Source organism: Mercenaria mercenaria, chromosome 9, assembly GCF_021730395.1.
Source record: "Mercenaria mercenaria strain notata chromosome 9, MADL_Memer_1, whole genome shotgun sequence".
Lineage (NCBI taxonomy): Eukaryota > Metazoa > Mollusca > Bivalvia > Venerida > Veneridae > Mercenaria > Mercenaria mercenaria.
In genome coordinates, this window is record NC_069369.1 from 51,342,672 (window position 1) to 51,361,169 (window position 18,498).

Here is an 18,498-nt window from a genome sequence, read left to right on the forward strand (position 1 = left end):
GTTGCGTTCCTCAAAATAAATATATATCTTGATTTCAAGTCGAAAACAAAAACAACATCAATGACTTAAAGTCAACATTTTTTTCTGGAATTCTGTCAGTGGTACATCTTGAGTTCAAGCTTGTTTGCAATGGTTAAGATATGGTTTTCTCCTTTAATATTTACTAGATTGAACAAGAACCTCTGTGCCAAGAAGAGGTATAAATTAATTCTTAACGCAACGACGGACATTTAGTTTTATTAGTTAAAACTTTGATTGAGGTTACCGACTGGAACCACCAACTGTGAGGTTACTTATATGCAATAAAATTTGTAAGAATAAGGCTTGCTGTCTGGGCTTTCAAATGTATAATCTAGTCGTTTTTTCTCCTGGCGCAAACCCAGGTCAGGGTTTATGTTGGCAGGACCTAGGCCTTTCTCCACCAATTATATCTGCAGTCTGGAACAAATCTACTCCATATTAGATAACAATCTAAATACATGTTCATCCGATGTTACATTGTTTCAGTTTTAATCATTTGACAAACAAATCTCTGCAGTTTACCTACAGTTTCTTTTGCTACCATTATTTCCCACTAACTTTGTTTGTTACATTTACATTTTTATTTGTGTTCCTATTTTCATAACTGAGTTAAAGGTTACACTTAATTTATATAGAAAAAAAAACGAGTAATGAGAAAGGACCGATGAACAGTGCGCTTACTAACAATAAATGCATTTCCTTACAGTACATTATATATATATTTTTTTTGTCTTATCAAAATTGTCAGAGCCATATCCTATTCCGATAATGCAATATATTTTCAGATGTATCAATAGTATACACCTAATTCACTAGTTTGACATTATCTCGCATTGTCATTGCGTGTGTGCTTTCGGTGTATATATTAAGATAATCACTGTGTAATAATACATGTATGTCTGTCATCACAACTTTGTTATAACAAATGAATGTATACAACATATGTTGAAATGCTGAAATACACAACAGTTTTCTTTGTCCCAACGTGAATAATATTTCGGTATGAGCTAAAATAGAGTCTTTTGGTCACTGACTTTGATAAACTTGTTCCTCGCGGCTGTATGTTTGAAACTTTGATTACAAATATGCAAGTCATCCAGTTTATGTACGAAGGTCGTTTGTTATACACAGGAGCGTGTTAACCCATGCCAGGCTCTTTCTCCACATTGAAAACCTGAAGAGTTGCCAAATAATACATGATTGTGTCAGTTCGTTTGGCGATATACCCGACAAAAATAATAAAACTTAAGAATCTAACATCTGATAGTGATTAGGCAGATTGACATTTTCAAAATTTTACATCTAATCATTTACACTTAATTATGTTTACATGTTGGATAATCACTAGAGGTATGGCTGCCCAACCAAGGTACAGTTGAAGGGAACGGCAACGTTAGGTAATGGAAATTCTGTCTACTAAACGGCCTTCTAAAAGCATTTAGGATAGTGAAAAAGGTCGAAATCGGCTTAAAAATAAGATGTAGTGAAAATTGCAACATTTGATCGAGTTGTCCGCGTTATGAATTGTTTTGCATTCTTACCGCTACGTATAGATTTGATACTCATTCTTTGCCTAAGAAACCGTGTATAAATGTAAAACTATCTAATTATATTTATAAAATTTTCCTATTGGCAGTTAATATAAAATGCAAGTAGACATGGTATTTGAAAGTTTCAAATTCAACTATTAAAGGTTTTAAACATTTTCGTTTTGTCGTGTTGAACAACCTGACGAGTTTCCTCTTTTTCTATTTCATTTCAGTGTGAAATGGCAGCTCGTGCACTTATTTATTAAATATGTATAGTTTTCTCTTCATCCATTTGAAAAAATGATATGCTTAAGATGGACAACTCCTGTATAAATTATACAGTTTTTCATTGATGTAGAGAAAGAAAGAGATCAGAAAGTGCCCACAGGTAAACAAACACAACAGCGTAAGCTTTCTGTTTCTAAACACTTTGAAAGAGACTCAAAGTACATGTATAATAAATTGTTCTGTGTATCTTAATTAATAAAGGAATTCAAGACTAGCCAAAAGTCTAAAGAGTCGCATGCTTTATCATGAGCTTACCAATTTTGAAAATGGAACCAGAAATTAACAGAAAAGATGTTCATAACGAATTTATAAACAAACCTGTATGGCATTTTATTATCAATACTTTTCCACTCACGAATGCACTCAAAACAGGTGATAACTGCAATTTATAATGGAATGTCTGGATATACTTCTAAATGTGAGGCTCCCACAGAAAATATTAACAGCTACGGAATTAATGTAAGTCGTAAAATTGGGTGGAGTTTCCATTGGTGGCTACCTTAAATGACCACTGTCCTTTGTATCACACTATCTGCAATGAATTACACCTGGACAGACAAAGAAATGCTTGGAAAAAAAGCATCTAAAGCACTTTTGAAACAATGAAATGAAATGACAAATGTAATAACATTCTACAGTGGTAGATAACATATAAGATACCATTTTTAACATTTTTAGTTATTTTTCATAGTCGTGTATACATTTATGATAAATTTTGCTCAGTTAAGTTAACTGCTGAACAGTTCTGTACATGTGTATCATGTCAAATCAAATTTAATTTATTTTCTGTTATCTCTGAAAAAGCTATATTTCTTAAATTCTTTAGTCGTTGAACCGTTGTACACGCGTTTTTCGTAAACAACAGTTCCAGTTTTAACCATAGTCTCAAAGTATGATCGGTCTGTTAATGACTTCTGTTATATAAGTGTGCAGTTAATAAGTTTCTATATAGTTAATAAGTAAGTGCAAAATTTACTAAATATTCAAGCTATAACCCGTATTATTCAGAAATAAAAAACAAAACTGGCAAAGATTATTATGAGCGAATTATGTAATAATAACATGTTTACTATTTACATGCAAAAATTGAACGGAAATGACAGACATGTACCGGTTTAAGGATAATTCAGAATGGCTTAAGGCCGGCCAAATCATTTCCGTCTTGGACATATTGCTGTAACAAGTGACGAATGTCCAATGATTCTCGGAGCGTTCAGTCCGGCTGAGATGACCCATTTGAAATGGGTACATCAATTATTTGTTTGGTCCTACGTGTGGCTTTACTATCTTTAAAAGTGTATGGACGATCCATAGGAAATCAGATCTTCCGAAAGCCAGCTGGATGGAACACAGCAACAGAAAATCAGAGGTTGTTCACGATCAATCAGATATGGTCATATTAAAACGTGATATATGAATGTGGAGGGATAGGCAGTAATCAAGGCAAAATTGGTTATTTGCTTTATCTGAATAACAGTGTCCACTGCGTATAAATAACGATATCAAATATTTATGAGAAGAAGAACGTATTAATAAGACAGATTCACAACCTACTTATACTCATAGACAAATGTTGTTTAACAATACAGAAAATTGGTATATTAAAATAACAATCGGTTTACATTTTACAATGTTTTGAAGAGTATCAAATATCAATTCAACTTGCTTAAAAGCAGATTCATAGCTAATAATTGATTGATACCTATTGTAGTTAATATGTAATAATCATCTTTCCTTGCGTTGCTATACAATATCAAATTTCAACAGTTTATAACTAGTTTATTACTGCTGTTATAACGTTATCGATATATGATAAATCTATGACTTACATAAGCATAATTTTTGGTTTGCTTCTTGATTACAACCGTGTTAAAAAGAGTAACAAGCGTTTACTTTAAAAGTGCTATTGCACGTAATTCAGCTGTTGCTACTTGAAACGAGAAATTACCGGTCACTGACAGATCGAAAACCTATTATTTGCAAATGTCTGTCACATCAGACAATCTCCATTAAATACATAAGACATAATTGTCAGTTGTTAGTAGTTGATTTAGCAGTTAATACATTATTACCGTTATTAGGCTGCTGTCGTCAGTGTAAAATCGATCAGTTACTAACAGTTCTTTTGAGTATAACATTACATCTAATGACTGCCTACATATTACTTGGTAAAAAAAAACTTTGCTTTTTGTCCCTACAATATTCAATATAAATGTAATCAAAATAAGCAACCGTTTTATACATATGACGTTGAGCAACAACTTCAAAAATCAGCAATATTCATGCCCTGGCAAAGATTATTAGCATGCTAACGATTTAGGCGAAAGGAAAGAGATGAGATGACAGACATGTACCGGTTTAAGGATAATCCAGAACAGCTTGAGGCCGGCCTAATCATTTCCGTCGTGGACATAGTGCTTATATAAGTTACAATATCCAACGATTCTCGAAGCGTGTTCAGTCTGAAGGATGATCCGTTTTACATGGGTGCAATAATTAATTGGGTCTACGTGTGGCTCGTCTTTTCTTAAAAGTGTTTGACAGATCCATAGAAAATCAAACCTTATGTTTCTGCATACAGTTATCCAAGGAGCCTACAGAAACATTTCATTATGTTTTTTTCTCGCGTTTATTTACGTACTTGTAATAAAACTTTACCTAAATTAGATAATAATTATAAGTAAATATAGCAATACTCTTGACATGCGACACATTTATTATTACCTTTGATATTTTACTTTGTATTCTTCATTGATGCATTTATGATTTTAAGGAAATTAGTGTTTAATCTTAAGTTTGTGAAATACTTATAACCACAATTTAAAACACTGATATTGAATAGAAGTAATGCGGTACAAAAATATCGCTTTACTTGTGTTTCTACTAGTTTTCATAAATTGTTTTTTTTTTCTATTCAAAATAGACGTCCTATAAAATGTTCCTAGATTTTTTAAACAATTTTTTGTAGAATTTGTTTCGCTGCCATACGTAACACATACTTCATAATTACAACAATAGACTCTCGTATATAGCGACTGTTTACTCTGAATCAGATATGCCAAATTAAAACGTGATATATGAATGTGGAGGGATAGGCAGTAACCAATACAGAATTGGTTATTTGGTTTATCTGAATGTCAGTGTCCACTGCGTATGAATAACGATATCAAATATTCATGAGAAGAAGAACGTATTAATCAGACAGATTGGCTACCTACTTATATTTATACATAAATGTTGTTCAACAATACAGAAAATTACGTTTTCGATAGGATACCAAAAGTAACAATGGGTTTACATTACACAATGGTTTGAAGGGTATCAAATATCACTTAAATTTGCTTTTCAAGTCCAGCAGAAAGCATATTCACAGCTAATAAATGATACATATAGCAGTTTAAAATATGTAATAATCATCCCCCATTGTGTTGCTATACAATATTTGACAATTTATAACTGGCTTAATACTGCTGTTATAACATTTCTTGATATATCACAAATCTATGACTTTCATAAGCCTAGATTTTTGTTTGATTTTTGAATACAACTTTAAAAGTGCTGTGGCACGTAATTCAGCTGTTGCTATGCGCACTTCTTTGCGCTTGATACGAGACATTACCTGTCACTGACAGATCAAAAACCTGTTATTTGCAAATATCAGTCACATCAAACCATCTCCATTTTATACATAAGACATAATTGAGAATTTCAATTGTAAGTAGTTAACTAGAAGCTGTTTCTATCACAAAAGCATATGTCTCCCCCCTATGTATACCTTTAGCTCCGGTCGCCATTTTGTGCAGCGAAGCGGAACGTGTCAGCGATATACACAACAAGGCTTGGTACTGATCACTCATGCGAAGTTTTGTCGAAAGCTGTTCAGCAGTTTTGACCTGTGAAAGCCGAACACGATTTTTATATTTTTAGCTCTGGTGGTCATTTTGTTCAGAAAAGCGAAACATGCCGGCGATACGTAGGGTTGGTACTGACCACTACTGTGAAGTTTTGTCGAAATATGGCCGGCAGTTTGATCTGTGAAAGCCGTACAAGTTTTTTTTTCTATTTTTAGCACTGGTGGCCATTTTGTGCAGCAAGCGGAACGTACCGGCGATATGCACAACTAGGCCTGGTACTGATCACTCCTGTGAAGTTTAGTCGAAATCCGGCCGGCCAACAGTTTGACCTGTGAAAGCCGGACAAAGCTTAATGCGGTCGGACGGCGAAGGAAAAAACAATATGTATGGGGGAGACATAATTAAACAGTTAATACATTATTACCATAGGCTGCGGTCGGCAATATAAAATCAATGAATTATTAACTGTTACAGTTGTTTGGATATAACATTAAATCTAGTGCCAACCGCAAATCAATATCTTTATTATGATTACTTTGCAAAAAGTTATTTATCGTTTGATTGTTGCCCTTATAGAATTCAGTATTACATGTAGTCAAAATAAGCAACCGTTTTTAACATATGAAATCATCATTGTTCATGTTCATGTTCATGTTCATGTCGTATATGTATGTTTTAAAAGGGCACAAGCCTGAACAAGAATTTGTAACAGAGTTACCAACGTCCCCCGCCTAAGGACATTTTTAACAAAACATACTGCATGCCAATACAGCATCTTGGCATGAACAAAAGATAACAAGAGTGCCAGAATGTCACAATATACGCCCGTCAAATAGATGTTACAGTAAAACATATTCTGTATAAGTCTGTTAGACAGTAAGTCAATTAGAAAATAATGATATATCCAATTCTAACCACCATGTTAAAAGTTTCAAGAATAAGCTTTTTTATAGTAGCCACAAAGGGAAGTAAGTTTTGTTTGTCTAAGTCCACAAAAAACTCCTTACCAGGTAGAGAGACCTTAAAATACACCTGAAATTTGAAAGTACAATACAAGATACTTATAGCAACAACAAAGGGAAGTAATTCTAAATTAGGGACCTGGTTGTTGTGCATGACACTCTGTTTCATGATGGTGAACAACTGTGCCAAGTAACATCAAAGTCCCTCCAGGCATGAAGAAGAAATTCTCCGGACAAAGTCATTCTTGTATCTGACCTTTGGCCTCTAAGCAGTTCAATAGGTCTGGTAATTCACACTGAAAACATTTTTTACATTTAAATCTGATAAAATCGACAATTGTAAAATTTAATGTATTTTCTTTCATTTTTATGAAAGCATTTACATTTTCTGTATGTCTTGTTCCCTTTTCATAAGTAATTTATTACAGAAGCGCCTTGTAGTTGGGCAGATAACTGAAACAATACTGCATTTGGTGATTCAAGCATGAAATTTGGCACGTGTACTCGTCTGAACCTAATTTCTTCAAAAAGCCCGTTAGCCACTTGAAAATTCAAAATGATGGCCGCCACAGGAAGTTGATTTTTGACTTGAACAGACGTATACAGAGTTTATTTTTGTCAATTTTGAGAAAAAATATCTCTTAAGATGCTTTGCGTGTGCAAAACCTATTTTTGAGACACAAAAGTCTGGTTTCAAAATCCAATATGGCGTCTTTTTTCAAGATAGCCACCGTTTTAAGTGAAAGAACTAATTTGCCATTAACACTGACGTTCCTAGTTAAATCAATTCTAATGTTTTGGACAAATAACATATTTAGAGTGTTGAAGGACAGTTTTGTCTCGCCTGCGTCTTTTAAAACTGATGGCGGACAAAGGCGTAGCTTTTCCGACGGCGACGGCAATGATGACGGCGGCGGTGACGTCGACGTTAAGGTTGTATGTCAAGTTTTTTCTCAGAAACTACTCTGTTTATTGGATTGAAACTTCACACACGTCTTTGTAATCATTAGGCGCTGTACAAAGACAAGTTCCATAACTGTGACACACATTTTAACAAAATTATCCTCCTTTTCAACTTAGAATTTTCAACGTTGTGTCTTCATATTAAGTTTTTTTCTCAGAAACTACTATATTGACCGGATTGAAACTTCACACATGCCTTCATGGTCATTTGGCACTGTACAAAGCCAAGTTTCATATTCTGACATGAATTTCAACAAAATTACCCCCTTTTGAAATTGGAAATTGTAACGATAAGTTTTTCTACATGGAATATATTTTAATTATGTCTCTTTATGGCCGTCACTGCTTGATTGGAACGTGAAGTCAAACTTTATTTAAGGCAGACATTTTTAAAATTAAAGTGTATGCAGCAATCCAAGTAGACACATCATTTTGAATTCTATATTTATAAATAAAAGATCTGTTTTGTGTCATAGGTGAAACAATGTAGATCTACCGTACTTGTTTCCTCTGGAAGGCATGTCTCAAGACTTTATTTTTTTGCCAAATAGTTGTCACATTTGCAGATGTATTGATCTGTACACGAGAGTGCAAAACCATTCCATTTACACCTACCACAACATTCTGTTTTACATGCTCATTTGGTCAGTTCTTTACAGCTATTTGCAACTGGTGGATTGTTGTCCAGTGTATCTGCCAAAGTTTTCTCCCATCCCAATTCAGCAGGATTCTCGACTTCCATTTGGCAAAACAGTGCCTGTTCCCATATGCAGCCAGCTTGGTAAGCAGCACGCTTTGTGTATTCGGCAAAGGCTGCTGGAGTTGGGGAAATAACATCATATGACCTCTGTTTGAGGGCGAACATGTCCAGTCTGACGCAATAAAGATGACAAACCTTTCAAGGACCATCTTGTCCTCATTAGTCATCACTGTCCGATATGCTCCTAGGTTCCCAAAGACATCTGCCACTTCCCGGCAAACATTCCAAGTTCTACAAACAGCCTTTTAACCCTTTCCCCGGAAACCTGACACTACTGATTGACATGGCCGATTGATTGAATGACATCATGTATGGGAATCGAATTCAAATTTGTTCCCTGTTTGAAGGCTACCCACAGCTGTTCAAGTCCAAGCCCTTCCAGCACAGAAAATACATGAAAAGGGATGACAACAAATACGAAATGAGGAGACAAAAACTGTCCTTTAACACTCTAAATATGTTATTTGACAATAATATTAAAATTGATTCAACTAGGAACGTCAGAATTAATGGCAAATTAGTTCTTTCACATAAAACGGCGGCCATCTTGAAAAAAAAAGACGCCATATTGGATTTTGAAACCAGTCTTTTGTGTCTCAAAAATAGTTTTTTCACACTCAAAACATCTTAAAAGATACCTTTTCCTCAAAATTGACACAAAAAGAACTCGCTTTAGGTCTGTTTAAGTCAAAAAGCAACTTCCTGTGGCGGCCATCTTGAAAAAATGGCCGCCATATTGAATTTTCAAGTGGCTTACGGGCTTTTTGAAAGAAGGAGGCTCAGACGAGAAAACATGCCAAATTTCATGCTTGCATCACCAAATGCAGTATTTTCCCGAATATATGACTTAATCTGCCCAGCTATGCATTTTATGAAATCCCTGAAGAAAGTGGTTTACCTCTAGTCATCGTGCACTTACAATTATACTATTTTCACTGCGACATTAATTTTGTAGACCGCCTTACAGGTTATATTAACTGAGCATATAACCCTTATAAAATAGTAGATACTTGATTTTTATTCAATTTCTGTACATTTACATTAATAACAGGTTAAGATATAAGACTAGAATATCCTGCCACTTCATAAAATCTTACACACCTCTTGACGTTTTTTTTGCCTAAGTACGGAAATGTTTTCCTCATTTAGAAAGTTAGCATTTTCAAACTATTTCCTTCTCAAAAAAATTGACAGGCTATAAATAATATTACAAATTCTTACTTACATAATTTAGTGAATTGTAACAATACAGCAGTTCAATAGGTCTGGTAGTTCACACTGAAAACATTTTTTATATTCAAATCTGATAAAATCGACAATTGTAAAATTTAATGTATTTTCTTTCATTTTTATGAAAGCATTTACATTTTCTGTATCATGTCTTATTCCTTTTTCATAAGTAATTTATTACAGAAGCGCCTTGCATTTTATGAAATACCTGAACCATAACCACCAAACCCTCTTACATAAATAAACAGCATCTGTTTATAGAAAGAGAAAAAATCTGTACAACTGATAACTAATTGATAGCCTATCCGGAAATCAACACCTGTATAACGTATGATATAAGACTCCGGTCTATTTGCGTAATCGTGCCAAATATTCCAAAATCTACGCTATGAAAATAAGCTTTGATGTATTTATAGTTCAACTCATTCAAAGATGTAAATATGCCGGCTGCAGTTCAACTTTATGTATTTTTTTAATCAATTTGTCCATCAAAACAAGCATTAAATTCTAGAATTCATCACAGAAAAGAACAAGCAACACTACCTTTGCGTATATTTCTTTCTGAAACACTGTCCGTGACCTATCTTAATTTCATCTTTTTTTTTTCTTTCAATCTTTCAAAACGGCGCCAACATCGAATGATGTCCTCATTGTCAAGGATTGGCTGTAGATGTTTCTTGTTTTATTAACTGAAATAATGACTGGCATTGCAAATGCTGCAGCCTATCATGAAGTTTATTTTTCATATTGTTTTGCCACAAAATGCGATTTATGTCATTATTATTGAGTGTATAAATGTGTCTGCCCGATATCTTTGCTTCTTTAAAATGAACATATGATAACATAACCTTATTATCAGACTAATATTAAGCTAGTACACAGTATTTATATCTCTTTAAAAAGTTCACAGTGTAGCATGTGCTGTATAGTGACTTAAATTACTGTTTTAAGGTTTTGAATGAAATATTTATTTCTTATGAACCTGAGAACGTACCATGACAATATAGCGATGTGGATACTTAATAATGCGTTTTAACTACTGATGAAAACTATTCGGCAGGCGAACGAGTGTAAAATAACTTTTAAGAATAATTGCTGCCTACTTTAAAATACAATCGAAGTGCATGCGTTTTGATTATAGTTTAGAAGACAACATCTAAATAATGTTCCTATATCTATTTTGAGCAGTGTAAATGTGTTATTATGGCATTAGTACAGCATTTTTCTTTTGCATATTTCAGGCACACAAATCCAACGACATGCAATATTTCAAGATAAATCATTCTTTTATCTGCCGCCTATGTGCCAGACTATTTGTGTTGATTGTGTTGAATTGTTTTACGCTAAAATAAATACAGAACCAAATTCAAATTTGAGTGAAAAGCACAGCTTACGTTATACATGCATTATCTTATATGAAGAGTTTTGGGGCATAAAGGTAAACAAAATTATTTCCAGAGATACAATGAGTTTCTCGGTATTATTTAAACACCTGTTTGTTGTTTAATTACCAGCGTTTGTTACCTTTAGCCAAAAGCTATGATATAAGTATCCAAAGTTTGTCATATCTTTGTTTCTGAGATCTCATCTAACATGTTGATAATCAAACCTATTAGAAAAATCCTTTGTAATCATATAACCCAACCAAGTGTATCTGTTCATGAGAAGAAATGAAATATGCAAAAGGATAGATACAGTAATGTGGTATTTACAGACGTTCTATTTTATAACAAATGACGTCGTTTCTAAGCGACGTTACTAACGTCATGTTTGGTATACTATACCAGAGTAATGGCAGATTAAACTTGTAACTATGAACTTTGTTATTTAATCATTAGACATAACATTGGCGACGAGGAGAAAACCGTATTTTACTACAATTAGTAGAACTTGTCTACATCACAACAGCATTTGAAGAAAATGGCTGAAGGAGGAAGAAATTTGAGAATAAATCCGTTTAGCGTGGATGAAGACCACATAGCAACGGGTGAAAAATGGGATGAATGGCTAGATGAGCTTGAACGAGAAATGAGATTCTTCCGGATCAGCGATGCAGAGGATAAGAAAGATGCTATGCTAATCTATGGAGGTGTAGAAATCAGACGGTTAGACAAGAGTCTTCAGGACCCTGGAGGAGAAGGTGACGTATATTCAAAGCTAAAAAGTAAATTAACTGATTATTTTGCACCTAAGAAAAATATCCATTATTGCAGATATGTATTTTTGAAAACAAGACCACAACCTGGTGAAAGCACGGTATCATACGCAGCACGTCTAAGGGAAAAGGCAAAAAACTGCGATTTTCATGACTGTGATGAACGCATACTTGAACACATCATTCAAACAACTGAAAATGAAGAACTTGTTCGTAAAGTTTTATACAAAAAATGGACATTACAGCAAACATTGAATGAAATGCAACTACTTGAAGAAACATCCATACAGGTAAAGGCGATGGGACAGCATGATACAGGTGAGGTTGCAAAGATCAGTAGAAAGGGAATAATAGATATAATGGAACAAAACAAGATTGGAAACACGAGGTGGAATCATGCAAATATTGCGACAGAAAACACCCTAAACAGAAGGAATTATGTCCAGCATATGGAAAGAAATGCGGAAAATGCGGTAGATACAACCATTTTGCAGCAGTTTGCAGGTCAACTAGAGATCAAAGAAGACAGTTTGAAGGAAACCGAGAAACTCGAAAAATGGCGAAACGAGTCATAAAGAGAGCAATTAATGAATCAGAAACTGAAGATTCAGGGAGCGACACAGATAAGGATAACTTCTTTCTAGAAGAATCTGTGAAACATTTAGCAGTAGGAAAGATAAAAGTCAGTAAGGTAAGCGATCATGAGAAAACTGTGCCAATTGAACTGAATGATGTTATTGTTCTTGTGGAACCCGACAGTGGAGCAGATGTTAATGTCATGGATGAACATCAATATCGAGCGTTCCAACGGAAAACAGGCGAAAACATAATACTTCATGAAAGTAAAACGAAACTTAGCACTCTTCAGAATGAATTGCCTGTATCAGGAGAATTTAAAGCTACAGCTAGGAATAAAACAAGAGGCATAAAAACAGTGTTCATTGTTGTCAAAGGTAAGATTAACTCTCCACCACTGCTTGGTAGGAAATCACTCACTGAACTAGGTATGTTAGATATTAGACCTGATGGTTCTCTGAGAGAACAAAATGAACTTAGAATGAGAGATAGAGGAGATGTCAGATCCATTCTTAAAGACCAGGACAAATCAGAATTAGAACAATTAATCAGGAAGTATGACAACGTCTTCCAAGGAATAGGGAAAATATTTAACAAGAAAAATAATGAAGAATTTCTTGTAAAATTTTCAATGAAGCCAGAAGCTACACCTGTCGCCCAGAAACCACGCCCTGTACCTTATTACCTTCAAGAGCCATTGAAAAAATGGCTAGACGAATGCATTAAAGAAGAGATATTCGAAGAAGTCGAATCTGGAGAGCCTGTGACATGGTGTTCTCCACTGGTGGTTCAGCCAAAACCAAGATATACAAATGTTGGCAAAGGGAATCTAGAACCACACATGATTAGAGCCAGTGTTGACTTGAGGGTACCAAATAAATATATGGAAAGAAACAGAATTTTACAAGCCCCAGTTGTTGAGGATTTCACATGTAAATTCCATGACTGTAAAGTATTTTCTAAAATGGATTTGAGGCAAGGATATCATCAACTAGTCCTCCATCCTGACTCAAGGGTTATTGCCACATTTAGCACACCATGGGGAAACATGAGACCGAAAAGGCTTATATTTGGAGCAAAATCATCTCAGGACTTATTTGATGAAGCCATGTTCAGAATTTTCGGAGACATTCCAAACTACTTGAATCAGAGAGATGATATACTTATAGGTGGTGTTACCATGGAAGAGCACAACAAAACATTAGCGACAGTTTTGCAGCGTGCTCAAGATTTTGGTGTCACACTCAATAAAGAAAAATGCCAGTTTGGAGTGAAAGAACTAGAATTTTACGGATACAGGTTTACTAATGAGGGACTCAAACCAGCAGTAAATAAGGTCAAAGCAGTGAAAGATTGTGAACCACCGAAATCTAGGGACGAGGTTAGAAGCTTCCTAGGCATGATCGGATACCTCTCTAAGTTCATTTCACGATATTCTGTTTTGACGGCACCATTAAGGAGACTAACAGGACAAGATGTACCTTTTACGTGGGGACGAGAAGAAGACAAAGCTTTTCAGCGATTAAAAGATAGCATCACAAGTGAGGCGACGATGGCGTTCTTCAATCCCAGAAAACAAATCATCGTCCGAACAGAAGCAAGTTTTCATGAGGGATTGTCAGCTGGGTTGTTTCAGAAAACAAGCAAAGGAATACAGCCAGTACATTACATTAGCAGATCTATGACAAGTGCTGAGAAGAGATATAGTCAAACCGAGAAAGATGCACTTGCTGTGAAATGGGCCAAAACAAGATTTAGCATGTATCTATTAGGTGCTCCAAAGTTCAAAATAATAACTTCACATAAGCCTCTTATTCCAATGTTCAATAAATCATGTACCAAACTACCTCCAAGGATTGAGAAATGGATAATGGAAATGCAGGATGTAGACTATGAGCTTGTATATGAGCCGGGCAAAGATGCAGCAGATCCACTGGATTACTTATCACGACACCCTCTCCCAGACACCGAAACTGATGACACTGAGAAGACAGTTAAGCTGATAGTTAGCAATGAGCATGGAGTGGTCTTGAAAAGCATAAAAGAAGTCACTTTAACGGATGAGGTGCTTCAAGATGTTATTAAGAGAATGAAGCAGAATGACTGGGAAAGACATAAGAAAAGGGCCGAGATAAGACCTTAATATCTAGTTAGACATGAGCTGTCTCGAGCAAAAGGACTTATCTTTAGATGTAACCAGATAGTTATACCAGAGAAACTGCAAAAACAAGTCATAAAAGCTGGCCACAGTTTGGGCCATTTTGGTATGTCAAGGACCAAACAGATGCTACGGGCAAAATACTGGTTCCCCAGACTCAACAGTATGGTTGAAGATACTATATCAAGATGTTACCAATGCCAAATCACCACTGTTGAACATAAACAGGAGCCGGTGAAACCATCCGAGATACCAGAAACAGCATGGCATACATTATCGGCTGATTTTGGAGGACCATATCCAGATGGTCACTACAACCTGGTAGTGATAGATAAAAGAACCAGATTCCTGCTGTAGAGCAGACAACATCAACATCCAGCCGGGTTACTTGTGACAGACTGCGAACCATTTTTGCAACACATGGAATACCAGAGAGATTGGAAACTGATAATGGACCCCCTTTTAATTCTGCAGAATTTAAAACATTTTCTGAAGAAATGGGCTTCCGACACCACAGAGTAACACCAGAACATCCAAGAGCAAATGGCGAAGCAGAAAGTTTTATGAAGGTACTGAATAAAACAGAACAGATAGCACGTAGTGAAGGCAGAACAAGCACATCAGCAATTCAGTATATGCTCATGGGATACAGATCAACACCACACCCAGCAACAGGATACTCTCCGTATGAAGCACTGATGAAAAGAAATGTGAGGACAAAGTTAGACTTCAAAACATGCTCTAGTAATAGAGAGATCCAAAGAATGGAAGCAGAGATAACAGAAAGGGACAAAGAATATAAAAAGAAATGGGATATTTACCATAGGCATCCCATATGCAAAGAACATAGATTTAAGATTGGAGATAAAGTTTTATTGAAGAGTAGAAAAATAAACAAATGGTCCCCACCTTATGAAAAAGAACATTACGAAATAATAAAAATACGGGGATCAACCTTTGGCGCCAGACGAAAATCAGATGAACGTACTATTTATAGAGATGCATCAAAATTTAAACAGTTACTTGGATCCAGGAGTGAAAACTGGAGAGAAAGGCTACTACGCTCAACCAACCAGAATCAACAGACAGTTCCAAACAGAGCAGAAGACAGAATACACAGAGAACGACAGGGACAGAACCATGAAAATCAAATAGAAGTGGAAGCGAACCAAGACCAGATCGAAAATCAACAACAAATTATAGACACTGGACATACACGTCAAAAAGAGAAACCACAAAGAAGGGAACAACCTAATCGTACACGGCGATTACCAAGCAGATTTAAAGACTATATACTGGACTTCAAACGGAAATAATCTTTATATTATAATAATCATTCCTGTAAACTAAAACACTTTCAAACTTTATTTTTTAATAGTTTATTTTCTTAGTATAATTTTTCATTCTTTTAAAACAAGGGAGAAATGTGGTATTTACAGACGTTCTATTTTATAACAAATGACGTCGTTTATAAGCGACGTTACTAACGTCATGTTTGGTATACTATACCAGAGTAATGGCAGATTAAACTTGTAACTATGAACTTTGTTATTTAATCATTAGACATAACAAGTAACATTTAAGGTGACATATAACGCTTTATGAAATTATAGTCGTTAAAAAACTCAAAGGTTTGTTTCGTTTTTTATTATATCTATAATGTATATAAGAAACACAGTTTTGAAGAAGTCATTGTAATGTCTAAAAGGATACAAAAAACTGATCATTTTTCTTATGTCTACAAAACAGTATGTTTCTACAGGGACTGCAATGTCTTACTAAAGAAGTATTGACCACGGCTTACTGCTAGGACTGACCCCCTGTACTAAAACCGTTTACTTCTTTCATACATTTTCTCTGGATTGTGGGAACCATGTCACAGAATTCTGATATATTTTATCAAATTATCATTGCGCCTTTATATGTAAAGTGACAAAAGGTTTTATCCATGAACTATACAAAAAGGTCATACATTTGAAACAGAACTTTTTTAACATCCTCAAGCCATCAATAGTGTTTAAGAGACAGTAAAAGTGCAGAAAAACGATCTGAGCCCGTATTCATAAAGAATCTTAGAATCACCTCTAAGATATTTCTTATCTTAATTTTTTATCTTAATTTTTTAGACTTAGTTAAGAGATATTCTTAAGTTCTTATTCATAAAACGACTTAGAAAAATCTTAGCGAAAAAAGTATAAGAATAATTTTTTCTTAGTTTCATTTCTATGTCTATATTTAATACGAAATTAGGAAAGCCTGTCACAAGTTAAATTAAGCTTAATATTCTAATAAGTCTATACAGTAAATATGCAATTCATGAAAAACTGTTAATTGCAGTCATTGGCGTCCATTCTATTTTTACTTTTCTAACATAATTCTTAAAAGTTAAGATAAATGTCCGCCTGTCGTAAATTTTAAGAGAAAAATCACCTACTTAAGATAATTTCTAGGCCAAATTTTGTTCTTAGTACAATTCTTAGGCAAAAGTGTTTCTAAGACACATTTTAAGCCAAAAATGAGAAAAAACTTAGAAAATGTTGACTTCTAAGAGATATTTCTATCTAAGATTCTTTATGAATACGGGCCCTGGTATAGCGGTAGATGTACATCTTTTTGTTAAAAGTTAATAATGTGTAAGGCATTTTATTTCCTTCAGTAAAGTATATATTTTTGTAATTATCAGCTATATACCACCTTAATGGACGCCGTGACCAAAAAAGACAAGAAATCATACCACCACTACATCCATCTCCAAGACAATTGTTAAAGATACAACATGGCACTGCAAGTTGATTTAGTCTATCCCTTATGTGTGAATCTTAATTCTCATTGAAGCGATTGTAAAATTACATACATACGCTGCACACAGTGACACAATGTCAATGATAAACAGGTCAATTAACATAACTATTGACAAAAAGCAATTTGATACACAAAGTACAATGGCAATAAGTTGTTAAGTGAGGAGTATGGGAGATCAAATATTTTTTCATGACATATATTTGCTTGACCATGCTTTTTGTATTTGCTGGCACTGCAACTTTTGAAGATAAAAATCAGTACGATTTTAATATATCAGTTCGTATCGTTGATTGGTGCAACAAAGACATCCATGACAATAAGTTCCCAAACAAATACCAATAAAAGACAATTTTTCTATAATCATCACATTGGGTAAATTTCGTTTTTGTCCACTGTTCGACATGCATATCTCTTTAAAACATTAATGTGCGCTATGAAGATAAAGTCATCTCTTCAAAGAAACTTGGATTCTATACAGACAGGTAGAGACAGTCTCATGTTTTCAATTTCAGAAGTATGTTTCGTGTAACAGTTAATAGACGTTCAAAGAGCAAAAACGGTGGCGTTATAACAACACATTGTGATGACAACAGTAGCAATACGGAGATAGGAAACAGGGTGTTTGCTAACTTTAACTCATCTTCACAAAGTCTATCGACACGTAGTCCTCTTACACAAAGGAACAATGACTACATGAAATTTTCATGGGACCCTATGCAGGTTGGTTATATATTTAATATCGTTATAGCTGCACCTGTATTTTCGTATTCAAGCTATGCATTTATATAATCGCCGCAGTTTAAATCGTCTTTTCTTGCAAGGACATCACAAAATATGCTGTTGCCCTGTTACAGAGCATAATTATCTTGATGTTGATAAATATAATCGTAGAATAAAAAGTATTATTGATAACTTTAAAGATAATTATATAATAATAGTAATGAACCGCACCATGAGAAAACCAACATAGTGCATTTGCGACCAGCATGGATCCAGACCAACCTGCACATCCGCGCAGTCTGGTCAGGATCCATGCTGTTCGCTAACGGTTTCCCTAATTGCAATAGACTTTGAAAGCGAACAGCATGGATCCTGACCAGACTGTGCGGATGCGCAGGCTGGTCTGGGTCCATGCTGGTCGCAAATGCTCTATGTTGGTTTTCTCATGGTGCGGCTTATATGTACAAAAAGAACTACAAT

General features: G+C 34.8%; 1 protein-coding gene across 1 annotated transcript in view; it reads left to right on the plus strand.

Moving 5' to 3' along the window:
• Window positions 1-17,814: 17,814 nt before the first annotated feature.
• Window positions 17,815-18,498, plus strand: part of LOC123546183 (uncharacterized) — an 83,893-nt gene continuing 83,209 nt past the window's right edge. The window contains exon 1 of the mRNA XM_053551394.1: window positions 17,815-18,018. Coding sequence (XP_053407369.1) covers window positions 17,815-18,018 — 204 coding nt within the window. The remainder of the gene's footprint in view (window positions 18,019-18,498) is intronic.